General features: G+C 47.0%; 1 protein-coding gene across 1 annotated transcript; it reads left to right on the top strand.

Moving 5' to 3' along the window:
* Window positions 1-238: 238 nt before the first annotated feature.
* LOC114701547 (sugar phosphate exchanger 3-like) lies at window positions 239-27,964 on the top strand (the record flags this gene model as incomplete). Its single annotated transcript, XM_037204297.1, has 9 exons — window positions 239-326; window positions 11,151-11,308; window positions 13,645-13,753; window positions 17,687-17,779; window positions 19,488-19,571; window positions 21,901-22,046; window positions 23,928-24,024; window positions 27,022-27,106; window positions 27,876-27,964. Coding segments are annotated over exons 2-9 (792 nt in total), but the record flags the coding sequence as incomplete, so codon positions are not given.

Raw genomic sequence — 27,964 nt, 5'->3', positions numbered from 1 at the left:
AGCAGAATAAAACCTCTTTTGGAAAAAATGGTTAGCCTACCAGCTCTTCTCAAATTAGATCGCTCATTCATTGCCCTTTTCAGCTGACATTTCTGGCTATCCTCCCCGTCCTCCTGCTCGCCCGCCGCCGGAGTCCAGTTAAACCCAACCTGCAGACTCGGCAGCTCGCAGGTGAAGCGGCACTGGCGGACTACAGCTCCCGGCATGCTCCTGTATGCTCGGTCACGTGAGCGTCCGGAAGCTCTGGCCACATCGCGCTGGGTGAGGTGGCGGCGGGGGCGGCGGGCAGTGGAGTCTAGCGGAGCTGGGACTTCGGCGGGTCTCAGGTGCGAGCCTGCGAGCATCTGGGTGCTCAGGGCCCTGGCCAGGCTGGGTGCGCGGGGACTCTCGGGTGCGGGAGGCGCGGGCAGCTGGTGGGTGTGGCGGCGCGGGCACGGCAAGCCGCTGGACCCCACCGGACCCCACCGGAGCTCCCGATGCCGCCGCCGCCGCCGCCGCCCCTGTGCCGCCCTGAGGCTGTGTGCACCGCAGGGGGAGGAGGACACCCGAGAGGGAAAGTGGCCAGCCCAGCCCATGTGGACGCCCCGGCCGAGGGGGACTTGTACCCCTCCGACCACCGGTCCCTTGGCCTTGGATCGTGGGACATTGAACTGAAGAAAAATGAGATCCAAGGAGAGGACTCATGGTTTAGCAAGAGGAGGGCCATGTTTTAGATAGGGTGGGGGGCTTTGGGGTAGGATGTACCGAGGTCAGAGAGGAAGAACGGACTTCGTGGAGAAAGTAGGCTTTTGTTTTCTAGTAACTACCGGGACTCTGTTGAGGAATTCGGCTCTGTTACTTATTCGTCATTCTTTGGCTCTTCTTATTTGCAGACTGTGGCCTGTCCTTAATTTTGATAGGGACAATGGAGATGTGTCCACTTAGTTTTAATGTTTTCTGAAATATGTTAGGCGATGCCGTGCTAACTTACTGAAATGTTTAGAGGAAGCAGAGTTGCCAGGGCGAGCAAAACCAGACTCGTAATTGCTGGCCTCTTTAACCATTGCTTGCTATCTTCACACACGTTTCTGTGTTTACGGGATCATCGCCGATGAAAAGAGCGCCTTCACTTCTTTGAGGTTAGATTATTTCTCCGCCATTTGCCAGATGTTTCCTGTATGACAGACTCGGCTCTGAAAACCCAGTAAATCGTTTCATTTAAACCTTAAGTGAGGAAATTGAGCCTCAAAGAAGTAAACCGAATGGATTTGAACTTTTCGTGTCAGAGCAGTGTGTGGTCGCTCTCTGCTTTCAGGAGCAAGATCAGTGTTCATTGTCTAAGGTTCTGGATGGGTGCCTGTTCATCAGCGAGGATGGCATGGTTAGTGCTTTGTCTGGAGGAGGGAGGAGAAAGTAGTTGTCTTTGATACGTGTCCAAAATATGTGATATAGAAAATATGTGATCGTAGGAACCTTAGTATAAAAGGATGTGGTTTTAGGGACCATGAAACAGATAGCTAGGTCCTTAAACATCTTTGATAATGAGTCGGTTTTAAGAAAAAAGGAGCTGGGTGGTGGTGGCTCACACCTTTAATCCCAGCACTTGGGAGGTAGAGGCAGGCGGATCTCTGTGAGTTCGAGGCCAGCCTGGGCAACAGAGTGAGTTCCAGGACAGGCTCCAAAGCTACACAGAGAAACCCTGTCTCAAAAAACAAACAAACAAACAAAGGAAAAAGGATTACTAGGTTTAGTGTGTGTGTGTGTTTTGACAGATGTCATGTAGTCCAGGTCACCTCCATCTACCTATGTAACTGAAGATGACCTTGAACTTCTGATCTTCCTATCAGAAGTGCTAGGGTTGCTAGTGTGTACTACCATGTCAGATGGGCGTGTGCTGGTCAAGCAATCTACCACTGAACTAGACCCTGCTTTTAAGTCAGGTTGTCAAATCAGTGTGCACTCTGCCTGTTTTTGAGACAAGGGATTGCCTGTTTGTAATCCAGCCTGGCCTCAAATTTAATATCTTTCTGCTGGGATTATAGGAGTATACACCTGGGTAGGCTTGAGTTTTGAAAAGAGAAGGGATGGTACCGGTGAATAGCTTCTAGTGAGATGAGAGGTCAGAAAGATACTTTGTAAGTGCTGAGTGTTGGCATACACAGTACTGTGAAATCGCCAAACCCAACCATCCATCTTGGGTTTTTCACCCTACCAGTACTTTGAGTACATATAATCATTTTACTTTGCACATGTAAAAACTAAATCCTTGAAGAGTCAGATGATTGCCAGCTCTGTATGTTTGAGGGTGTAAAGGGAATCACATTTGTTTATAAGTTGGACTTTTCTCATCCTCAACTACAAATTAGTGAATTTAAGCTGTGGTAATTCTAATTATGTTTTACGCAGCCTGGGATGTTTTCTCTTAACTTTCCACTTACACAATATAATATGGAGTCTAGTTAGGTCTGGGTTTGAATGTTTATTTTGTTCTTCAAGAGAGATTACTCTCTAATACCTGTTTCTCATCTTAAAACTACCTGGAGAGCTATGATTATATATGCAAAGACCCTATCAGGGTGCTGAATGCCTACAAGGCACCACTAACGAAATCATTGACCCTGGGCCTTTAATTTGGGAGGCAGAGGCAGGCAGATCTCAGTGAGTTCAAGGCCATCCTGGTCTCTGTGAGCTCCAGGACAGCCAGGACTACACAGAGAAACCCTGTCTCAGAGAGAGAGAGAGAAAGAGAGAGAGAGAAAGAGAGAGAAAAAGAGAGGGAAAAAAAGAATTGACAAAGTATTTTCTTTTTTCAATTGGTCTAAGTGCTCTGGGAGGTCCTGGGGATACAGCTGTAGAGTTAGGACAGAGAAAGACACCTTTTTTTTTTTTTTCAAATGGAGTTTATAAATGAACAATAAACTTGTAAATCATTAAAGAAGCAGAAATGGGAATATAAACCTTTTATTTATATATAGTACAGGGACTTGAACTCGGGGCCTTTCATACGCTAGGCAAGTGCTCTGCCACTGAGCCATATCTAGCTCTATTTTATTTTTGTTTCGAGGCAGGATCTGAGTGTCACCCAGGCTGTCGTCTGTTACCGCGCTTTGTAGTCCAGACGGCCCTTGAAATTGCAACTTCCATGTTGGCTCTATCTCCATGCCCAGTGTGTCTGTTGTTTTGAAATGAAGTCTTGTTACGATGCTGACCTTGAACCTGTGGTTGCTCAAGCGATCTTACTTCCACCTCCCTCATAGCTGGGGCAGTGTGCTGCAGTATCCTGTTTTTGCCTTGTTTGTGGGAACTTTTTTTTTGTCCTCTGAAGATAGGGTCTCACTGTGAAGCCCTGACAAGCCTGGAACTAACTTGCTTTGTAGACTAGGCTGACCGCAGACACACAGAGATCTGCTCACCTCTGCATCCCAAGTGCTGGGATTAAATGTGTTTACCACCACACCTGGCCCCAAGTATTTTTGATGAGTGGTCAGAGTGGCCTCTGGGGAGGTGACATCTGAGTAATGAGCCAAAAAGAGGGAGGAGCAGGCTATCGGAAAGAACCAAGAGAAAAGCACAAAGGCCCAAAGGAGATGGCCTGGCGGGTTCAGGGATTGGAGATGGGGGTAAGTTTAGGGATGGGGACGGGGCGGGAGTGGGGGAGAGTGGGGGGGCGGGAAGGAGGTGGGGGACAAAGAGTAGATTGTGGCCTGGCAGAGAACTGGAAGCCATTCAGCCTCCCAGTGGGGGATTGGTAAAACAGATAGAGATTTGTTCACATAATGGGAACTGCACATGCTTAGAAGCAGCAGGTGGGTAGGTGCTGGGAAAATAGATTGCTTCTGCTGGTGTGTGTGTGTGTGTGTGTGTGTGTGTGTGTGTGTGCGCGCGCGCGCGCTTGGAGATATATTGTCTGAAGGGGCTCTGCTTGGGGTGAATGCGGAGATACAGAATCTGCAGGGACGGGAGAGGAACTGACCAGACGGGGTTTGGAGACGGGGTGGGCGTGAGAGTTTTACTATCACTGTCTACCCTTTTATATCTTTTGACATTCTGCTGTGTGGTCTGGATGCGAGGTGTCTTCCGGCAAAGCTTTTGTTGCCGTTGTGATCAGCAGGTGGTTGTGATCAGAGGGGGCGGTGCTGTTGAGTGTGATTGCATCCGCAGGATGCTGACTTCATCAACAGGCTAAGCTACTGATGGATTCAGTAGGCTGACTGGAGGTCAGTCTTGGTGGAAGTGGATCATGGGCGCCTGCTTTGAAGGGTTTGTCTTGACTGCCCTTCGCTTCCTTAGCTGCTGTGAGGTGAGCATTCCCCCTTGCCGTGCCCTTTCGCCTTGATGTTCTGCCTGGCCATCGGCCCAGAGTCAGTTGAACCGAGTATGGAGTGAGGCCTCTGAAGCTGTGAGCCAACGTAAATCCTTCTTTTGCATCAGGTATTTGTCTCAGTGATGGGCAAGCTAACGTATCTGCCTTGCTCATCTATTTCCAATTGGAAAGTAAAATAAAACAACTTTCAGCCATTCCAGCTCAGTCATCTATGCGGGCAGACCCGACCAGCCCCAGCTGTTCCCTACCCCTTAATCATGCTCGGTTCTTACAGGGAGCTAAGGCTGGGAAGGTTCTGCAAAGACTTTGTTGTTGTTTTTAATCTGTCTTTTGGAAAGCCATCAAAAGGTTGTGAACAGAAGTTGATTCATCCACTTTTTTTTTTTTTAAATGGGGCTACAGATGAACCTGGGGCCTTGTATATATATCTTATCCTTGCAACATAATGGTAGCCCTTGATTTATGAGTTTTGGGGACAGAGTCTACATAGCTAAGGCTGACTTCAGAATCAACAGTGGTCCTGCCTCAGCCTCCTAAGTGCTGTTTACACATGTGTGTGCCACCCTGCCTGGCGGTGGGATTGATGTTATAAAGTAAAATGGAGTGTGTGAAGAATCATTTGGGGGTGCTGTGAATGTAGAGGGAGCACAATCCTGTTAGAGTCGGCAGGTGGTAGATGAAGGTAGATTGTCTCAGGGTGGTGGAGGGGGATTAATTGGGATATATTTGGAGGTAAAAAGGGCTGCATTTAGTAAGGGGCTGGGTGTGGAAGCTCAAGAGAAAGGGGAAAACGAAGAATTAATCCTGTTTACTTGGTCCACAGGAGGGATGGTGGTGGTATTTCTGAAGTGCGGAATCGCAGGGGAGGAATAGATCTGGAGGAAAGGGATCCCATTTTAGATCTGTGGAGAGATACCACGTAGTCATTTGGGACCCTGCAGTGTCAGGGTCAGTGGCCTAACGCAGAGGCATTGGTCTAAAGCCACAGGACTGGGTGACAGAGCAGAGAGAGCTCCTGGAAGTTTAGAAGGGGAAGGGAGACCGTGCCGTCTCGGAGGTTGAGAAGGCGGGGGTGTTGGGGAAGTGTGGGAGTCTTGCCAGACAGTGTTGCCTGCCCCTTTGAGGTTTGTGGTTTGAATCTGAAGTCATTTTCATCTGAAGTGATTTTTCTCTGACAGAGCTCAGCTGTGAGGACACTGAGGGAAGGAAGTGGGCCGGGCCTGGAAGAGGGAAAGACTCACTGGGGAGATGGCCTGTAATCTGGGAAGGAAGTGTGGGTGAAGGGGGGGAACGTGGTCTGAGTGAGCTGAGTGTTGGAGCTTGAAGTAGCCACGGCAGGCACTCCGGAAGGCAGGGTGTTGCCCGTGCGCCGTGGGAGCTGATGTCAGCCCGAGTTCACCCTTGGAGTGAAGTTTCTTGGGGACACAGGGAAAGGATGAGTGAAAAAGGTGGAGGACTGCAGAGGGGCTTAGGGGGTGCTTTCCTCTTCCGGTTGGCTGCTTGAATGCCCACAGGCAGAGGGGAAGGAAGGGCCTGTGAACAGGAGCTGCCCAGTGTGGAGGCCAGCGCTGGCCATCAGAGTTCCAGAGGGAAATGGTGGTAAGGCTGCTCCGGGACATGGTGGGCATGTCCCCTTGTCTTTTCGAAGCAGTTAGCCTGTGAGAGGAATGCTTGCCTCTTGAGAGGCATAGAGCCAGCCAGGCGTCTATAAGGACATGGGACTAGTTAACTCTCTCCGGGGTTTCAGAAAGCCTGGTGGGAGGGTGGGCTGGGCACTGGGGAAAGACCGTGTCGGGGGTGGTTGGTACTGCTGTTATGGTTTCTCCTCTACCAAACTCCCCTTTTCATTGTGCTCTGGCCTTTGATCAAAGTGTTAATAATACAGAACATTTTTGTTTAAAAAATACTTATTTGCTTATTTATTTACTTATTGAGATAGGGTCTGCTGTGTAATAGCCCAGGCTGGCTCAGTGGCAGTCCATCTGCCCCAGTCTCTCAAGCACTGGTGTGTATGCATGATGTGCATGTGTCCGCTTAGGCGTGCCACAGCGTGCATATGGAGGCCAGAGGACAGCTTTGTGAGGCTGGTTCTCCTCTTCTCGTTTATGAGGGTTCCAGGGATGGAATTCAGGTCACCAGGCTTGTTCAGTCAGTGTTCCTGTCTGCTGAGACATCTTGCTCACCCCCAAAGTGGGATGTAATCTTATATATTTTCTTTTTTTCAAAAAATACTGTTTTAATGGCCTTCTAGGTTAGGGAAAAGCCTCATTACAAAAATCATATTGCTTAGTGATTGTGAACTCACTTTAAAATGCATTGGTTTTTGGATCTGATTGGTATCGTGTTTTGTTTGTTTTTATGCAGTGCAGAGGATTGCACCCAAGGCCTTTGTTAGCCAGGCAAGAACTCTTCCACTGTGCTATGGTCTCAGTTCCTGAGATCTTTTCTTTTTATTAGTTATGTAGCCCTAGCTGGCTTGGAGCTCTGTGTAAACCAGGCTGGACTTGAACTCACTGAGATCTGCCCACCCCTGCTTCCTGAGTGTTGGGATACAAGGCGTGGCCTACTAGCTTGAGCTACTAGCCCCTGCACAAGACCTTATTATTATGTTTTTATTTATTTATATTTTGTGTGCATTAGTATTTTGCCTTCATGTGTGTCTGGGTGAAGGTGTCGGGTCCCCTGGAACTGGAATTACAGACAAATGTGAGCCGCCATGTGGGTGTTGGGAATTGAACCTGGGTCCTCTGGAAGAACAGTCAGTGCTTTTAATGTCTGAATCATCTCAGCCCCAAGACCTTAATTTTAATTTTTTTTTTTTTTTACACATAGTTTCTCTGTATAGCCCTGGCTGTCCTGGAACTCACTCTGTAGACCACCAGGCTGGCCTCAAATTCAGAGATCTGCCTGCCTCTGTCTCCCGAGTGCTGGAATTAAAGGCATGGGACATTATGGCTGGCAACATTTTACTTTGTTTATTTATTTTAAGGTACCAGTGTGGAAGATTGAGGGATATTGACCAAGGTTGTAAAATTTCCTTCAGCTAGAAGGACTAAGGTCAAGATCTCTATTGTGTAATGTGGTAATTGTGGTCATAACAATGTATCATGTAGTGTTTCCCTTCACAGAAGATGATACCCCGTGGTGCAATGCATTTGTTAATTCCCTTGATGGAGCATTCCACAAAGTATCCATATTCCAAAACATGCTGTATATGACAAGTGTATACTGTATTTTGTGAATTAAAAAATATAAGAAAAGCTAGGGGCTGGCTCTGGGTCAAAGTGTTTTCTTTTGTAAGTCTGATGACCTGAGTTAGCTCTCTGTAACCCTTGGTGGAAGGAGAGAATTGACTTCCAAGGACCTCCACGTTTGTTTAGATGTTTTTAGCATGCATGCTCAAATTCTCACTCTCACACACAATAGTAAGTAAATATACACATAAATAGTAAGGAAGCTATTCTTGTCATGTCTATTACATAATGGTTATGTGTTCAATAATCAGTTGAGAAAATACTAAATGACAAACTACTATGATTTCAAAAACAGAAATTTGGCTTTAATAAGTGGAGTGTGATTGTACCTACCTGTAATCTTAGTACTTGGGAGGCTAAGGCAAGAAGATTGCTGCAGTTTGGAGGCCAGCCTGGACTACATAGTGATTTTGAGTCTAGCCCGGACTACATAGTGAGATGTGTTCTTATACTTTTTTAAGTTTTGCTTTTATGTGTATGAGTGTTTTGCCTACATGTATGTCTGCCTAATACCTGCAAAGGTCAGAAGAGGGCATCAGATTCCCTGGAACTGGAGTTACAGTGTTTCAAGCCACCATGTGGATGCTAACGCTCTTAACTGCTGAGCCATCTCTAGCCCCTAGGATGTGTCTTTAGGGGAAAAAAAAGTAAACTGGACATGATGGTGTATGCCTTAATTACAGCACTTGGGAGGCAGAGGCAGGTGTCTCTCTTATGAGTTCAAGGCCAACCTGGTCTACATACTGAATTAATTCCAAGCCAGCCTAGGTACATTACAAGACCGCCCCCTCCTCTTTTTGTTTTTTCTTTTTTCTTTTCTTTTTTTTTTTGTTTTGTTTTTTGAGACTGTTTCTCTGTGTAACATTCCTGGTTGTCTTGGATCTCACTTTGTAGACCAGGTTGGCCTCGAACTCACTGAGATCCGCCTGACTCTGCCTCCCAAGTGCTGGGACTAAAGGCGTGCGCCACCATCCCCCCCACCTCACTTTTTTTTTTTTTTTTTTTAATTGTAGCTCGTTTGGTAGCCCTGGGTTTGATTTCCAGCACTCAGAACTGATCATGGCAGTGCACAGCTGTAATCCTAGCATTCTTGGGTAGCAGTCATCCTTGACTACATAGAGAGTCCAAGGCCAGCTTAGGTAGGAGACCTAGACCCTGTCCGGTTAGAAAGAGAAGGAAAAGGAGGGAAATACGTAAGTAAAATAAAGACATAAATTGGGCTTTATTAGTTGTACCAGAACTGGCTAGACTTGAAACACACTGACATGCCCAGTGTGTGTTCACGGTGTTGGACATGATGAAAGCAGCATGCACCGACATCCAGACTTGGCAGAGACCCGTGTTCAAGGCCCCTAGTTCACATCTGGGTGGAAGCCGTCTCTGGGCTATGGAGGATATATGCTCACAGTGTTCTTTTTCATTATTGTAATGACACAGGACCAAATGGTCTAATAGTATTCATTTCAGATGGCAGTCTGCCAACAGCAGGTGACTGTTTGAATCTGTTTTCCCCGTGTACTTATTAAGACTTTTTGCTTTCATCTCTATGGCTTAGGATAAGGTGGTTTATTTAGAAACTAAATCCACGTGGTCTCAGATATCTCAGTAGATACATATATACATACATACATGTATCCAAGTGGCCCTGAATTATACAACTGTTACTGCTAAAGCAATAGTAACCTCAATTTGTTGAGTTTTAACGTAGTTATTCATTTATTTTTATCACACTTAGTCGTGGGAGAGGGGGATGGTGCCCATGTGTGGAGGTCAGAGGACAGCTCCTGTGTGGGTCCTGGGGACCCATCTCAGGTCGTCAGGCTTGGTGACTCGTGTCCTGACTGACTGAGCCGTCTCGTTGGCTCTAGCTTTTCTTCAATTACATTTTGCATTTTATATCTTATGCTCTTACAGTGTTTTGAGGTGGAATATGTTCAGGTAAAATAGCTGTTTTCTTTGCTTCTTTTTTTCTCTTGGGCACCCCCAGGCTGGCCTAGGTCTCAATGTATACCAAGGATGACCTTGGATTTCTGATCCTCCTGCCTCTACCTCCTCAGTGCTGGTATTACAAGCATCAGGTGATGGGGAGCAAACTCATTGCTTCCCGTATGTCAGGCGAGCAATCTGCCAAGATCAAGAACTGTAATTTTAGTAGCAACACATGATAGTTTTTGTTTTTGTAACTTCTGGAATTATAAACTTCATTTATTTTGTCAGAATTTTTGGTCTTACTGTGCTCATAAATTTGTTAGCATTTTTCAGAAGGAATGATCTTTTTGTTTGTTTTTTTTTCAAGACAGGGTTTCTCTGTGTAGCTTTGGTGCCTGTCCTGGAGCTTGCTCTGTAGATCAGGCTGGCCTTGAACTCACAGAGATCCGCCTCTGCCTCCTGAGTGCTGGGATTAAAGGCGTGCGCCACCTTTGTCCGGCCTCAGAAGGAATGATTTTAAAGTGAAATTCGCTACGTTCTATTTATTTGGGCTAAAACAGTTTTCTTTTGTGGGGCTGGGTTTGTTCAGTGACTTGCTTTGTATACTGGACCAGTCTTGACTTTTGATTCTGCCTCAGTCTCCTGAGTACTAAGATTACAGATGTATGCCACTGTGCCCAGTTAAACTAAAAATATGTATTAAAATAGTTTTTACTTTATTTGTATGTGTGTTTTCCTGTGTGTATACATGTGTGCCTGGTGCCTGAGGAGGCCAGAGAAGGAGTCAGATTTCCTGCAGCTGGAGTGAACCTCCACATGGGTGCTGGGAATTGAACCTGTGTCCTCTGGAAGAGCAGCCAGTGCTTTTAACCACTAAACCACCCCTATAAAGTTTTTTAGATTTATTTTTATTATTTTAAAGTGTGTGTAGGTATGTGTGTCTGCATGTGGGGATGTGTACATGAGTGCAGGTTCCCATGGAAGCCAGAGGCAGCAGGTCCCTTAGAGCTGGGAGTTACAGACATTGTGAACTGTATGTATGTAGATGCTGGGAACTAACCTCGGGTGATCTGCAAGAGCAGTCCATGCTCCCAGCACTGAGCCAACTTCTCAGCCCCGTGCAGATATTCCTTATTTTAATCAGCATTTCTGAGATGATTTGAACTTTTGTTTCTTTAATAGCTCAGTTCTTCCAAGTTGTCTGTTTACTTCCTTTGCTTTTTCTATAAAAACGAGTGCTTTTCTCCGTTTGCATGGCTGTTCCTTCTATTGGGTATATTCATTTGTTGAGGTTCCTGCTCCTACTCCAGGACTAGCCAGTAACTACAAAACATAATTTTCAATATTTCAATATCTGGTACCAAGTAGTTTATGAGATAAAGTTGTGATTGTTTGTTGGCTGGTCATAAACCTACTAATTGAGATTTTATGAAATTATTTTGGATAGTTTGGATTATCTCTGTCTGTCTGTCTGTCTGTCACTCTGTGTGTTTGAGACAGGTCTCCTGTAGCCCAGGTTGGCCTCAAACTCACTTTGTAGCTGAGGATGACCTTGAGCTAGCTCTTGATTCTTCCTCAGCTTCCCAAGTGCTGGCATTGGAGTCCTGTGCCATTAGGTCTGCTTTCTTGTTTAAAATGTCAAGAATGTGTCTTTGTCTTTCCAGAAAGAAGAAGTGATGTGACTCATCACTCTGAAGACTTTGAGTTCAGGGTGACGAGGGAGCAGGAAGAGCATGGCCTGGCCACGATTTCTGCCGAGGGGGGCTCTGTTCACCGGCTTCAGCCATCACCACATTGCTGTGTTCCTGCTCACTTTCTTTAGGTAATGGCTTCCTGACTCTCTGGTCTTCTGCCTTTGGGAGTGGTACTGCCTCAGAGAGTCGAGTATGCTGGTTGACACTGGCTTCCAGTGAAATAGATACCTTCCATTCGTACTGCATTTGTTTGGTTTTGGTTTTGGTGCTTGGCGCGGAACTCGGGAGGGCTGCAAGCTTGCTGAGCGTGTCCTGTGTCACTGAGCTGTGACTGGCTCTAAGTTGTGCTTTTCCCCCCTAAATATTTAATGACACCCTCATAAGTCAAGTTTTTCGAGGTAGGGTCTCATTGTGTAGTTCTGGCTGTAGTAGAACTTGCTATATAGACCAGGCTGACCTTGAACTTACAGAGATCCACCTGCCTCTGCCTCCTGAGTGGCAGGATTAAAGGTGTGCACCACGTCCTCCAGCCACAGTTTGACCTTTTTAAAAAACGTTATGTGTGTGGGTGTCTTGTCTGCATGTCTACCACATGCAGTGCCCGTGGAGGCTGGAAGAAGAGGCCACTGGGTCTCTTGGAACTGCAGTATCTTATGGTTGTGAACTATCGTGTGGGTGCCGGGAACTGAACCAGGTCCTCTGAAAGAGCAGCGAGTGTTCTTATCCACTGAGCCATCTTCCAGCTCACATAATTCAATTTCAGATTTTTATTTTAATTAATTTTTGTGAAGATGGGGATAAAATTATAGCATTAGAACATTTTATTTGTGCTTAGCCTGTACTTAACCACTGAGGAGCTCATTTGATTTTTGTGACTTTTAATATTTTTTTTTAATTTTACTTTGTGGCTTTGAGGATAGAATTCAGTCCTTGCACATAATTCTAGGCTTAGCACCTGAACTTCATTTCGAAACTCCTTCATTTTTATTGAGACAAAATATGTATTTGTTATTTCAAGGCTAGCCTGAGGTGCATGCGCGCGCATCACACACACACACACACACACACACACACACACACACACACACACACGCGCACACGCACGCGCACACTTCCTACTACCTCTATCCTTTTGTTATAGACATGCATTCTGATATCCCCATTGTACTTTGTTGATGACTTAGGATAGTAGTTCTCAGGGTCATTTTGTTCTCCGGGGGGTTATTTGACAGTTTGTGACATTTTGATTGGCCTGATGGAGGGTTACTGTTTGCATTTAGTGTCAGAGACCAGGGGTGCTGCTAATGTCCTAACTTGACCCAAGAACTGGTTGACAGAAAATGTTGTAGCCGTTGAGAAACCCCAGTCTGATATCAGGTGCTCGCTACTGAAACGGGAGCTTATAACAAAGACGTGCATTCAGGAGCGTGTTCTAGAACAGCAAAGATGAGAAGGATGTTGTTGGGAATTTGGGTGACTCCTGTGAGACCCGAGGCTTAGCAGCCCCTAACTAGTCAGCATGATTGGAGGAATTGTCTGTGTTTGTGATTCTAGAGCTCTAAGTGACCTCTGCAGTAACAGCGTAAACCAGGATATTTAGGGGTAGGAGTTTATTATATGTAGCCCTCTTATTCAACTGTTTTGCTGTTTTCTCAGATCTTATTATTAGTTTTGTTAATTCATTTGTTTTTTGTGGGGTGCCCTTTGCCACAGTATGAGAGTGGAGGTCAGAGGACAAGGTCTTGGAGGCTGTCCCCTCCTTTCCCACGTGTGCCCCGGGGATTGAATTTCGGTGATTAGGCTTGGAGAGAAGGCCCTTTAGCCACTGAGCCATCCCACCAGCTCTGTTAATCTTTATTGATGGCACTATACATGTTGATTCCCCCTCCAAGAATAAACTAGGAAAGAGGTGCTGTAGTCTTATAAGAGTTGCTAGGTCATTTTGACAGCCTGGCTTAGGGCTCCCCTTTTGTGTGAGATGGGGGTGGCAGGGAATGACTCACACTTTCCAGAACTGGCACTGGGCCCTAAGGTAGGTGTGCCACATCCAGTTCCAAGCTAAGTTATGTACCAACAGTGAAATCATAAGGAAGACCAGTGTTTTCTCTCTCTTTCAAGACAGGGTTTCTCTTTTTATTTTTATTTTATGTGCGTTGGTGTTTTGCCTGTGTGTGTATGTCTGTGTGAGAGTGTTTTATCCTCTCGGAACTGGAGTTGCAGACAGTTGTGAGCTGCATTGTGGGTGCTGGGAACTGAACCGGGCTCCTCTGAAAGAGCAGCCGGTGCTCTACCCACTGAGCCACCTCTCCAGCCCCAGCAGAGCCTGCCTTAATTAGCAGCTTTTACCTCTTACAAAGCAGCAAATAGTTTTCCTTCCAGACTTGAATAAAGTGAATGTGCAGGTTTGATTTTTGAGTGCTGTTTTCTTTGCTTCTCATTCAGTTCTGTTTTCTCTGTTTTGCAGCTATTCTTTGCTCCATGCGTCAAGAAAAACATTCAGCAACGTCAAAGTCAGCATTTCCAAGCAGTGGACCCCAAGTGCTTTTAACACATCCTTTGACCTGCCTGCAGAGGTACGCAGAGTGCGGGATGGAGCTGAGAAGGGCCTCCTCCGTGTCCACCCTTAGCAGTTCTTAAGTTCTTTTCACATCATCTGATCAGGACTTTGAAACAACTTACTGTGTCCTAGGGTACGAGCTCCAGACTGTTGTAAGTTCAGAACCTTCAGATTCAGCCTAGGTACCTAGCCCATCACCTTGTATCTCACTGTTGTGAAATCACACACTTCTGGCTTCATTGAGATTTCACAAGTGCTGTGTGCATTTCTCCCTTTGATTGATTGATTGATTGATTTTTCATTTTTAGTTTTTGTCTAGTCTTGCACCTTTTTCTTTCCCTCCCTCCCTCCCTCTCTCTTCTCTCCTCTCTCCTCTCCTCTTTTCTCTCTCTCTCCCTCCTCCTCCTTCTTCCTCTTTCTTTCTTTTTTTTTTGAGACAGAGTCTGTCTATGTACTTAGTCTTGGCTGTCCTGGAACTCACTCTGTAGACCAGGCTGGCTTCAAACTCACGGAGATCCGCCTGCCTCTGCCTCCTGAGTGCTGGGAGTAAAGGCATGCACCAGCCATATAGCCAGCTACTTTTTTTTCTTTTTTTTTAAAGTAACTCTTTTTAAAAAAAAGTTGTGTGTGTGTGTGTGTGTGTGTGTGTGTGTGTGTTTGTGTGCTGTGCACAAATACACATAGGTGTACATACATGCCCAGAGGCCAGAAGAGAGCTTTGGATTCTCAGGTGCCGGAGGGTACGAGCTGCCCCATGTAGGTGTTGAGAAGTGAAATCTAGTCCTCTGAAAGAGCAGTAAGTACTCTTAGCTGATGAGCCATCTCTCCAGTCTCTTCACCCATTTTCTGCCAAAATTTTGCCCTTCCTTTTGGGATGAGGTAAAATACCTCTTTTTCTTTTTTCTTTTCTTCCTTTCTTCCTTTCTTCCTTTCTTCCTTTCTCTCTCTCTCTCTCTCTCTCTCTCTCTTTCTTCCTTTCTTTCTTTCGAATGAATTTTATTTCTTTCTTTGTGTGTTTTGAGTGTTTGTTCAGGGGTCGGTTCTTTTTTTTTTTTTTTTTTTTTTTTTTTTTTTTTTTTGGTTTTTCGAGACAGGGTTTCTCTTCGTAGCTTTGCGCCTTTCCTGGAGCTCACTTGGTAGCCCAGGCTGGCCTCGAACTCACAGAGATCCACCTGGCTCTGCCTCCCAAATGCTGGGATTAAAGGCGTGCGCCACCACTGCCCGGCCAGGGGTCGGTTCTTTCCACCGTGTGGGTCCTGGAGATTGAAGTCCTTGCCAGCCCCTCATTTCTTTTGTTTAGGCGAAACGTCTTTGGCTCCTCCAGCTGTGGTTTGGTGACACTTGAGCCCCCAGTGTGGGAACCAGGTGCTGTCTGTCCCGCATCCAGAAAGCTGGGATTTGTATTTTGGGATTGTGGGGTGGGGTGGGGGCCCCTACACCACCCAGGGTCTGATAGGTTAGTGGAGCACTTAGAGCACTCAGCATGTGTGATTTATTGTGGGAAAAGGACCGAGTGAAATTAGCAAACGGAAAGGTGCCCAGCGTGACGCCTGCAGGGAAACCAGGTCCCCTCCAGAGCCTGTGACCACGTTTGTGAATTGCTGTTTACCTGGGAAGCCCCTCGGAGAGTCATACCCAGGGTTTTTATTGGGGTTGGATATGCAGGCCCCTCTGTGTGACACACATTAAAATTCCAGGATCTCAGGAAAGCAGGGTCCAGAGAATGAGTGCTTGCTGGGAAATGGTAGGAGCCCTCCCCAGTCTGGTTAGGGCCGCCTGATGCTTAGGGGTCTGCCTTGTGAGCAGGCTTTACTAAGAAGAGCCACCTTAGGCCGGGTTGACTCTTTTTGGTGGTAGCCATTCACATTATTAGCTCTTATGTAATAATACTGACTCTTTTGCTTCCTTGCTGGTTCATCCATCCATCTATCCTGGTGCTGGATCGAATCCAGGATCTCATCTGTACTAGGCAGGTGCTCCACTCCTGGGTTCCACCTCCAGGATCTCATCTGTACTAGGCAGGTGCTCCACTCCTGGGCTCCACCCCCAGCCCTGTAGGTATTTATTTTACTCTAACTGACGGCGCAGTAGGTGTTAGGATCCTTTTTCTGCAGAACTGCTGATTTTGCAGTTTGGATTGATTGATTGGCTCTACAGAAATCAGCTTCTGGCATGCCTGTAGAGCTTTGTGTTTCTTTACGGTCCATTCTGTTGATACCCACACTCTGACCCAAGGCAGAAATTGGGAAATTAGTTCAAATCCAGCTTTTTTCCTGAGTTATACCACCAGCCCTCAGGATTTTACCTTCTGTTAAAGATACAATATTTTGGAGCTGGTTAAGAGCACTGACTGGTCTTCCAGAGGTCCTGAGTTCAATTCCCAACATCCACATGGCAGCTCACAATTATCCATAACTCCAGTTCCAGGGGAGCCGACACCCATAGCCAAACACCAATGCACATTAAAAAAAAAAAAATACAGTATTTTGGGGCTGGAAGGAAGCTCAACAGTTAAGAACGCTTGTCCTTGCAGAGGCTCCTCGGGTCTCATCACCCGGGTCAGGCAGTTCACAGCTACTGGTAATCGCATTGTCAGGAGCTCCGATGCCTCTGGCCTCCATGGGCACCTACACTTACATGTACACACGTGCGTGCCCCCACCCCGCAGTGGGGTAGAAATAAAAATGAATCTCTAATTTTTAAAATTACATTTATTTATTGTGCGTGTATACTGTGGGCATGTGCATGCCACAGCACATATGTAGGAAAATCAGAGGACAGTTTCTGGAGACCACTTTTCTCCTTCCTCCATTGAGTCTTGGAGATTGAACTCAGATGCTCTGGATCATGCCTGTGAGCTACCTTGCTGACTCTAAAAATAAATCTTAAAAAACAATACTGCCGATAGTAAAGCTTCTCTTTACTAGTCTAAAGTAGGCAATCTAACCTCTGCCATAGCTCTCCAGCAGAGCTGTGTCCTGCCCAAAACTCTCCTGGGTTTATTTGCTGTCAAGTCTTCCTGTAGCTCCAGGCAGCAGCTGCTCTGGGAAGCTGTTTTTGTTCCATTTTTTGTATTAATTAAAAAAAAAAAAATGGTTGGGCGGTGGTGGCGCACACCTTTATTCCCAGCACTTGGGAGGCAGAGCCAGGTGGATCTCTGTGAGTTCGAGGCCAGCCTGGGCTACAGAGCGAGATCCAGGAAAGGCGCAAAGCTACATAGAGAAACCCTGTCTCGAAAAACAAAACAAAACAAAAAAACAAAAAATTTTTTATACGTGTGTGTGTGTGTGTGTGTGTGTGTGTGTGTGTGCTATGTTTGCGTGTGTATACTTGTGTTCCTGATTTCAATGGAGGCCAGGAGAGGGCATCAGGTCCTCTGGAATGGATTTATGGATGGTTGTGAGCCACCATGTGGGTGCTGGGAACGGAATTTGGATCCTCTGAATGAATAGCCAGTGCTTTTAATTGCTGACCCATCTCTCCAAGTCAGGGAGTTGTTTTTCAAGTATACAAAACATGGCTTTCCTGGGTGGAGGTGCATATGGTTTCTAATTCCTGGATATTTAGTCCAGTCAGAACTTACTTCTTCTGAATGCCTGCATTTGTACACGCCGCCTAGTCTTCTTACTGAGCTGACATGCTCACCAGCATCTCAGTGTGTTGACTTAAGAGAAGGGTGGACTAAGGAGCATCCTCAATGCATTAGAAGTAGCAGCAGGTCCTTGTCAGAGCTGGCCCTTTGAAAGCATGCAGCTTTTCACACGGGGACTCTGACTGGGGTGCTCCCCTTTCCTTGTGTGCACATGAGTGCCTGTGTTCTTACTAGGGGTCACTCCTGCCCTTCGCTGCCGGGGTTGTGTGGGATGGTGGCGGATGCAGATGGATGGGAAGTGGCTGAGAGGTGTCGGTAGTAAGGTCACAGCAGATGACCGGTTCTGTGTTTCTGCAGATCTGGAGCAGCAACCATTTATTCCCTAGCACAGAGGAAGCCACTCTTTTCCTTGGAACACTAGATACTGTGTTTTTGTTCTCCTATGCAGTGGTAAGTTTTAAAATTAATAGAGTTTTTTTGTTTGTTTTTGTTTTTTAAATAACTACTTAAATTTTTGTTTTGTTTGTGAAGATAGCCCAGGCTGGCCTCGAACTCACAGGGATCTATCTGCCTCTGCCTCCTGAGTGCTGGGATTAAAGGTATGTGCCATCACCACCTGGCTGAAAATTTTTTTGTTGTGGTGCTGAGAATCAAACCCAGGGCTTGTGCCTAGACTCATGCTGTCCCGTGACTGACCTCCCCACTCCCTCATCAGATCTTTTTAAAAAAATTATTATTGTTGGGCTGGAGAGATGGCTCAGAGGTTAAGAGCACTGACTGCTCTTCCAGAGGTCCTGAGTTCAATTCCCAGCAACCACATGGTGGCTCACAACCATCTGTAATGAGATCTAGTGCTCTCTTCTGGCCTGCAGGGACACATGCAGGCAGAACACTGCATATATAATTTAAAAAAATGTGACTCTTAAAAAAAATTATTATTGTTTTGTTTTTGTTTTTTTGAGGCAAGTTCTCTGTGTTGCTCTGGCTGTCCTAGAGCTGGCTCTGTAGACCAGGCTGGCCTCAAATTCACAAAGATCTCTTTGCCTCTGCCTCCCAAGTCCTGGATTAAAGACATGCTGTACCATACTTGGTAGATAGAGTTTTATATATATATATATATATATTTTTAAATTTATGTGTATGGGCATTTTGCCTACACGTATATTTGTACACCACATGTGTGCTTGGTGTCTGTAGAGATGAAACGGCATCAGATCCCCTGAAACCAGACAGTTTTGACCCACCATGTGAGTTCCTTGAGCCAAATTCTGGAAAAGCAACCAGTACTCCTAACCACTGAGCCATCTTTCTAGCCCCAAATGGTTCTTTTGTGGACCTGCCTTTCCTTCTGCGGCTTTCAGGCCTTGTGCTTTCTGGAGTAATACAGCAGCAATTGGCTCCTTTATGGGAAAGAGAATTGAGAGTTTTCCATTGGCCTCTTACTCACAAAGTGCACAGGCTCTTGTGACGCGTGTAGGCCACTGAATCTGATGCTTGTCTGCCAAGCCTCCAGTGTGGAGGGACAGACACCTGTGACGTTTGTCACCTGAGGGTTCTGTGTTATTAAGGCACTCAGTTTATTGGAAATAGTTGGTCCTACGTCAATTTAAGTTTGAAGTCAAGACAGTTACTCACTTTAGACATTTGTGGCAGAAACCTAAGCTGTATTGCCCTCAAGGTCTGGACTGATCTCAGTATTTACTTCTTCCTGCTGGGCACTGGCAGGAGAGTGGAAGGTCGGCCACTGTGTCTCTCATTGGTCATTGCCCTCCCAGCCTTCCCATCCTCCTTGCTTTGTGGTCTCCGGAAACCTAGAGAGGCTCAGGCAGTTGGGGTGCATCATAACCTCTGTCCTGCGTCAGACTGCGCACGCATGGGAACATTTCTTAACCCCAAGTGCACATGGCTCAGAGAATCCTGCAGGAAGGCTCAGAGCCACTGCTTAATCCAGCCCATCTAGAAAATGGAACATACCCAGGGGCTCGCCTTGCCCTCTTCTGCAGAATGTGGGCAGTGCAATGTTACAGACAGTTCACCCAGACCCGTGAATAAGGTTTGGTTTTCCAGTCCCTCTCGTTAGTTTGCCTCACTGGTCACGTGTGCTTCCAGTTCAGACCGATCCCATTTAGAGGCGTCACATGAAACGCTCTCTTTCCAGGGCCTCTTCATCAGTGGCATCATTGGGGACCGGCTGAATTTACGATGGGTTCTGTCCTTCGGCATGTGTTCTTCTGCATTTGTGGTAAGTTGGAAGATTTTTATGGTTATAGTGGTTATCACTGGGCTGTCCGGATGGCTTAGGGATTCGAGAGCAAACCTGATGACCTAACGTCAGTCCCCTGACCCCACGGTGGGTGGAGAGACACGCCTGAAAGTTGTCCCCTGACCTCCCTCCGTGAGTGCACTCTGGCATGCGTGTGCCCCGCTCACACACGCGTATCATAAACACACTAATTGTGACTAAAATTTAAAAATAAGCAGTTGCTACTACTTTGATCAGATGTTCTAGACTCTTAATTAGCCCTTTCATCTCCATCTAGAGTGCAGGAATGAGACCGGTCTTCATGTTGTCTTCCTGTGTGTCTTTCACTGAGGCGCATCTTTTTAAAGCAAGAATCCTGTCATCCTTCCTGGATTCCCATAGCCTGGATAAACAGCGTAGTGTTGGCTCTCTTCAGCCTGGTCTCGGGCTGCCTGTCAGTCATGCTCGCTTGCCTGCCTTGGCTGCAGACAGACTAACACATTCTGATTCCCTGACCCGGCCACTGTTTTCCATCCAGCGCTTTTATTCTCATTCTTCTGGCCCCAAATGGCCCTCGTGTAGCCCCCTGACACCCTTGGCTCTGCACCTCTGTCTGACAGGACTCACTCATGGCCTCTCCCGGGCTCTGGCTCACATTTCCCCCCTTTGTGCGTAGGCTTCAGTCTTGCTTTCCAGAGTAAGCCCACAGACCCTAGCCCGGGGCAGCCTTAGTCTGCCACCTCTTTCTCCTGTTTCCTGACTCGGATTCTTCAGTGTTTCCCCTTCCTCATTTGCAAAGGGGATGTGCGAGGCAGCATCCGAGTCAGCCGTTGTTACTGCCAGTGAGGCTTCTTACCGATTGAATCAACTCCTAGACTTTAGTCAGATTCTGATTATTTCAGTTTTTCAATGTCTGCCATTTCTTAAATTTTAGAAATCGAAGCACTTTATTTATGAGCCAGTGAACTGCACTTATATTCATATTTTTTAATATTTAAAAACATTCAGATGTATATATAAACCCTGTAGGTATTTAGTCTTGTCTCTACAAACAAGTGTGGTTGAGTGACTACCTCTCTCTGCTCCTGGGCAACCATTGACCATTTTTCTTTCCCTGTAGTTTTGCTTATTCTAGAATTTACAACTGAGATCTGACAGTATTCTACTTACCCATGCCAAGTCCTCTCAAAATAGACTTCAACTGCAAATAAAATGTCCCTTTGAGCAAATGCCTGGAAAAAACCAGGCACATGATAGAAGCTGTTGAATAATTCAGCAGATGATAGATAGGATTCACTTAAGTGAGTCAACTTAGTAGCTGCCATAGCAACATCTGGCTTACATGGGACAGTCCTGGTGCTCAGTGCCTGGTTCCGTCCTGACCCAGCATGCACATGTGGGTTCGTGTAGTGCTTTGGCCCTCTGGAGATTGCCATTCCCAGAGGGGGTGAGGGAGCAGATGGAAGATGAGGCCTCTGCTTCTAGAGTGGAAGATTCAAGTTGAAGGGAGTGTTGTGTGTGTGTGCACGCGTGCGTGCGTGCGTGCGTGCGTGCATGCGCACACTCCTGCAGGTGTGCACATACAGAAGCCAGTGGAGGACATTGTGGGTTTTGCTCTCTCACTGTCCGACTTCTTTTCTTTCTTTCTTTCTTTCTTTCTTTCTTTCTTTCTTTCTTTCTTTCTTTCTTTCTTTCTTTCTTTCTTTCTTTCTTTCTTTCTCCCTCCCTCCCTTCCCTTCCCTTCCCTTCCCTTCCCTTCCTTCTCTCTCTCTCTCTCTCTCTCTCTCTCTCTCTCTCTCTCTCTCTCTCTCTCTCTCTCTTTCTTTCTCTCTTTTTTTTAAAGATTTATTTATTTATTATGTATACAGTGTTCTGCCCGCAGGCCAGAAGAGGGAACCAGATCTCATTGTAGATGGTTGTGAGCCACCATGTGGTTGCTGGGAATTGAACTCAGGACCTCTGGAGGAACAGCCAGTGCTCTTAATCTCTGAGCCATATCTCCAGCGCGCCGCCGCCCCCCCCCCCCCCCACTTATTTTTCTTAAGGCAGAGTCTTTCACTGAACCCGGAGCTTGGCTGGCATCTAGTGAGCCCCAGTAATTTTTCTGTTTGCATCCCCCATAGCACTGGGTTACAAGGGGACATGAGACCACACTCCAGTTTTAAAAGGGATTGGAACTTGGGTCTTCATGCTTTCGTAGCAAGCATACTTACCCACTGAGCCATTTGCCCACCCCACAAATAGATTTTTCGTGTATCCTGAAAAGCAGTTGGGTGTATTGAAAGTGTCTGTGTGATGCCGCATGTCCCTTTCTTTCCTTCTCTTGAAGGTGTTTGTCTTTGGCACCCTTACGGAGTGGCTGCGCTTCTACAACAAGTGGCTGTACTGCGGCCTGTGGATCGTGAACGGCCTGCTGCAGTCCACTGGCTGGCCCTGCGTGGTTGCTGTGATGGGCAACTGGTTTGGCAAGGCTGGGTATGCCGCCCCTTCCTCTGCTTGCACTACTGTTGGGTCACTGAGTCTGCTCGAACTCTGTGAACTGGGTGCCCTAGAGCATGCCTCATCTTGTCTCTGTTTTAGACAGAGCAGTTCTGGGATAGAAGGTCCGCGGCAGAGTGTGTGGACCTCAGTGACGGTCTGTGGACACCCAGTGAGGCACGTCGCTAAGGCCGTACTTCCCAGTTCATTCTTCTTACGCCTCTCTCCTTTAGAAACTGTAATAGTCCCACCCGAATGCCATCCATTATGCATGTTCCTTTGAGGTTAGCTCACTTTGCCGTATTTTGAGGCTCTATGGTTTCCTTGTCATTTCATTAACAGTAAGGAACCTCCGCCTTGAAGGTTGGGGGCATTGCCCCGTAGTAGAGCACGTGTGTAGCGTGTAGAAGATAATGCTAGCACAGAAGAAAAAGGTATCCATGTGGCATGTCTACGGTCACCAAAAGAGGGCTCTACTTCAGATGTTGCCACGATTTGGGGCTTACAGCACCTCCCTACCCCTCAACCTCCATGTTAGAGTAGGTTGGACTTGGCATGTGTGGTGTGTGTACGCTGTAGGAGGAAGGAAGGTACCTGCTGATGAATCCTCCACGCCATCCCTGAAGAAGGCATGCAGAGTGCACAGGGTGAAAAGTGAAGGATCCAGGCTTGCTTTGTGCTTTAGCTGTTTTGTTTTGTTTTTTGGAGACAGGGTTTCTCTGTGTAGTTTTGGTGTCTGTGCTGGATCTCACTCTGTAGACCAGGCTGGCCTCGAACTCACAGAGATCCTCCTGGCTCTGCCTCCGCCTCCCGAGTGCCATGATTACAGGCATGCACCACCTTGCCTGGGAAGAAGGGGCCGCAGAGTGTGATGTTATTGACAGAAGGAAGCTAACTTGGTTTGCAGGAGCCTTGGGCTGTGTGATGGACACTAACGCTCAAGTTGTAGCCCAGCGTGGAAGTCTTTCAAGAATGTAATGCAAGAAGGGAAAAGATGATAAAATTATGAGTACTGAGTGAGAGTGGGTGTGTCCCTCGGCAGCCCACTGCCATTGGTCCGCCGTGGGTGTGCAGAGCCTCTGAAGGGACCTTCCATCTCCAGTTACACAGCCAACTAAAGTCCATGCAGATGGGAGGAAGCCTGTAGGGTGGAGGTCTTACTCTAGAGCCCAGGCTGGTCTTGAACTTGTAATCCTCTTGCTCTGGCCTCATAAGGGCCTGGCAGACTGATGTTAAAGAAGCAGCTGCAGTGAGACAAGTCTGGCCCGTACTGCTTTAGACGCTGACTTCTTGGGAACCTTAACAGTAATTCACGGCGTCCACTGAGATTGGGAGTGCTGGGGAAAAAAAAAAATCCCGGTTCTCGTAGGCCAGATTCTTCTGAGTCATGCACCTAGGTCCTGGCTTGCTTACTTACCCGCTCCGTGACCCCCTTGATGGGTTTTAGTATTTTTATAGTATTGGAGCTTTTCATCTTTTTTTGTGTTTGTTTTTCTTGAGACAGGGTCCTGCCATGTAGCATGGGTGCCTTGAACTTGCTGCAATCCGACCCTAGCCTTCCGAGTGCAGGGATCAGAGGCGTAAACCACTATACCTGGCGTCTTTTCTTCAATTCTTTTCTTTTTCTTCAGTTCTTAAGACTTCACTATTGCTCTGCAAGCGCTCCGCCTCTGCATTAAACATCTAACCCCTAAATGAAAATTTAGTATCATTAAATCTTAGAAGAATCTGGTTTTATCATTCTGGTATATTTTTCAAAACTTTAAATAGAATGTTGATTCTTTGTAGTGCATGTCTTTACTGTTTTGGCCATTTTTCATTTTGTCTACACGTAGAATCCTTGACGCATTGTCTTGGTTTTTCCGTTGTTCTTCTTAGCCGAGGAGTTGTCTTTGGTCTCTGGAGTGCCTGTGCTTCAGTGGGCAATATTTTGGGAGCGTGCCTGGCTTCATCTGTTCTGCAGTATGGCTATGAGGTGGGTGTTTCTTTCACGGTTTGTATGTGTACACTTGCTCTTGCTGTTTAATCCAGGGTGACCTTGAAGTACTCCTTATCCTCTTTGCTCTGTCCAAGTGCCACGATTACAGGCGTGCACCACCATGCCTGGGAAGAAGGGGCCGCAGTGTGTGATGTTATTGACAGAAGGAAGCTAACTTGGTTTGCAGGGGCCTTGGGCTGTGTGATGGACACTAACGCTCAAGTGGAATGCCCAGCGTGGAAGTCTTTCAAGAATGTAATTCAAGCTGGGCAGCTGTGGCGCACGCCTTTAATCCCGGCACTTGGGAGGCAGAGCCAGGCAGATCTCTGTGAGTTCGAGGCCAGCCTGTTCCACAGAGCGAGATCCAGGACAGGCTCCAACACAACATGGAGAAGCGCTGTCTCAAAAAACCAAAAAAAAAAAAAAAAAAAAAGAATGTTATATAAGAAGGGAAAAGATGATAAAATTATGAGTACTGAGCAAGAGTGGGTGCTGTGGGACGGTCTGTATATCAAATTGCTCTGATTGGTCAATAAATAAAACACTGGTTGGCCAGTGGCCAGGCAGGAAGTAGGTGGGACAAGGAGAGAGGATTCTGGGAAGCGGAAGGCTGAGGCGGAGAGAAACTGCAGCAGCCGCCATGACCAGCAGCATGTGAAGATGCCGGTAAGCCACCAGCCACGTGGCAAGGTATAGATTTATGGAAATGGATTAATTTAAGCTATAAGAACAGTTAGCAAGAAGCCTGCCACGGCCATACAGTTTGTAAGCAATATAAGTCTCTGTGTTTACTTGGTTGGGTCTGAGCGGCTGTGGGACTGGCGGGTGACAAAGATTTGTCCTGACTGTGGGCAAGGCGGAAAACTCTAGCTACAAGTGGGTGTGTGCCTCGGCAGCCCAGCTGCCAGTGGTCCATCGTGGTTGTGGAGAGCCATCTCCAGGTACACAGCCAACTAAAGTCCATGCAGATGGGAGGAAGCCTTTGGGGTGGGGCGGGGCATGTTCAGTCTGCTGAGTATTTGGCAGACTCTGAATAGGGTGGTGTAGTGGATACCCAGCAGGCTCAAATTGAAGTAAGCTTGTTCACGCAGAAAGAGGAATAAAGACAGTCACCTTCTTTCTGACCTCTGAGCCTTTGGGAGTATCATCACAAGATGTTGCCAATTATTTGCATTGTTTCAACTACTTTGAATTCCTGAGGAATCAAATGGCCAAGAAGCCCTAGGCATCCATCCCAAATATCCCAAGGAGTCTAAGTGATGGCAGAAGTGAAACTTCCAGAACATGGTCCCTATGGCCAACAGAACAAGAAGCTGGGCGCACTGGCTCTGTTACAGTCCTGGGTGTGTGGAGAGCTGAGCAGCCTTTGTTCGGCCTTCTAATGTTCCTATGTGGGAATGAAGAATAAGAAGTATGCAGATTGTCTGAAAGTTAGGGAAGGTACAGTTGGGGTTTTTTAAACCAGTAAATTATTTTTATAGAAAATTAAGGAGATAAGGGAATGACAGAAAGACTATATTGTGTGTTTAGTGGTTTGGTAGAATACAGCTTGGTAAGCTGTTGTGATCCTGAGGTTGTGAAGCAATGGCCATGGCTGTGGTTGACAATGTCTGTCAGGTTACGGCGGCCCTGGCCAGGCTGGTCCACCTCTGGGAAGTGTCGGCACCCGTGAACGTGCACACACGTGTACATCAAGTGTTATCTGCAGCTACTGCAACACAGTGTATCACAACCAAAGCTTGACGTTCAATGTCAGCCGACGGGGAAGTATTTAAACTCTGATGCACCTGTTGGAGGATGCCGTCCATGCAGCTGTGACTTTGGGATCAGAACTCTAACTAAAGAGAGCAAGACACTGGGAAGATCTCACAGACAGCAGGCAGACCCTGTCAACAGTGTGCCCCGGGATGCCCCTTGGAGAAAGGAAGAGTGATGATGGTTGCATTAGCTTGTGTGTTTCCTAACGGCCCCTGGAGAACAAAAGCTACGCGGCAGCGTTTATATGTTCGGGCAGTTGAGAGTTGGATGGGCTGGGAAGGGATCGGGCAGAAGGGATTTACTCCACACCGTAATGCTTATGTTCTTGACTAGATCGCCAGTTAGAAACCTAGGTGATTAAAAGTAAGTTGCTCCTTCAGAGAGTAGTATTTTGGTCCAGGTGAAGCCCATCATCTGTCACAGTCACCTCCCGCCCCCCCCAGACTTTTTTACATCTGTCACACCTGGATTGTACTAATTGGTTCAAGTGTGAATTTCACTCATTCCTGTGCTGCTCCTGGATCTAGCATCTGGAAATACGCCTTTAATTTTGTTGTTCAGTTGTTTAAAAATTCTGTCTCATTGTCTATATCAGTAAGACGGCTGTGCAGCCTGGCCATTGAGTCTCTCATCCCGACATCCGCCTCCCGTGGCGGTTCTCTCCCCTGTGGTCCTGGGCAGCAGCCCTCCCCAGGCATACAGTGAATGGCATCTCGTCCCCAGGGTGCCAGCATCTCGTCCTCTGGGGTGGAAAGGATTCTCCACCGTGTCCTTAAACAACATCATCTCCCGTGTCAGCCTGCTTTTACCTGATTCCTCTTGAATCCTCTATGTTTCTACTAGGGTTGGGTCTTCCTGTTCATTTAGCTTCATGCCACCTTTTCGTATTGTGTTGGGTATTGGTTAATCCCCTCAGCTGGGTATAATATCTTCGAGGGCAGATGTTATGTCTTTGTAGGAGTTTGGATTGAGATTTGGGGGACTAATCCTGATTTTTCAATCCTAATAGTGACACTTAGTATCCAGGGGACCCTCACGGTCCTCTGTGAGCCTCACCATGTCCTTGGGAAAATGCAGTGGGGAATCACATGTAAGGACAGTTGGCTTGGTGCCTAGCCTGGAAGCCCCGGGTACTGAAGTCCTCCCCGTCCCCTGCCTTTCCTGTCCGACCCCCGTCGTGTGTCTCATGAACACGGCTGTGTAAGGACCACCTCAGCCCTCTCTCTCTTCCTCCAGTATGCCTTTCTGGTGACCGCGACTGTGCAGTTTGCTGGCGGGGTCGTCATCTTCTTTGGACTGCTGGTGTCGCCAGAAGAAATCGGTGAGGAGAAGCCATCTCTTCCGCTCAGAATACTTTACTGTTAGGAGCTGAGGGAAGTCCAAGGACAGGACAGGAATTCCTGGAGGAAAGCTGCACGCTGCTCTCAGGGCATTCAAGGAACAGTTTTGCCCTGTGCATCCTGTCCAGTCACAGCCAAGTCTGTTACCACTACAGGGGTTTGAGGGAGTGAGGCACATGAGTGCAGGAAGAACCGAACGTTTGTAGACGATTTATGAAACTGAGACACTGGCTAAGAATGTAACATCTTAGCCAGGCGGTGGTGGCGCACGCCTTTAATCCCAGCACTCGGGAGGCAGAGGCAGGTGGATCTTTGTGAGTTCGAGGCCAGCCTGGGCTACAGAGTAAGTTCCAGGAAAGGCGCAAAGCTACACAGAGAAATCCTGTCTCGAAAAAAAAAAAAAAAAAAAAAAAAAGAAAAGTAAAAGAAAAAAGAATGTAACATCTTGAGACTGGATTCTTTTCCTTTAGAAATTGATTCGGTTTGATTATTTTCTTGTGGTTAAATATGGAGTGTGTACAAGTGAAGCCACAGGAGCAGAAGGGTGTGCAGCTCTTCTGAGCTTTGAGTGACAGGCTCTGGGGCCTTAATTGGCTTTGCTTGTCCTTGGTCTCTGGAGCTTAGCTGGGTCTTCTACACAAGGAAAATAACAACAGCATCGACTCTGTAAGCGGTGGTGTATGGGAGCCTGGAGCAGGGCTAGGCACACAGGTCGTGCTCTGTAAATGGTCACTGTTGGTGCTGTCCCAGGTCTCCCAAGTATTGAGGCAGAAGAAGGTTCGGAGGAGATTCACACAGGCCCCTCATTAGTGGTGCTGAAGAGGAAGATGGATATGAGC

Source organism: Peromyscus leucopus, chromosome 3 (genome assembly GCF_004664715.2).
Source record: "Peromyscus leucopus breed LL Stock chromosome 3, UCI_PerLeu_2.1, whole genome shotgun sequence".
Classification (NCBI taxonomy): Eukaryota; Metazoa; Chordata; class Mammalia; order Rodentia; family Cricetidae; genus Peromyscus; species Peromyscus leucopus.
Note: the sequence above shows the minus strand (reverse complement) of the source record. Positions and strands in the feature narration are given on the sequence as shown.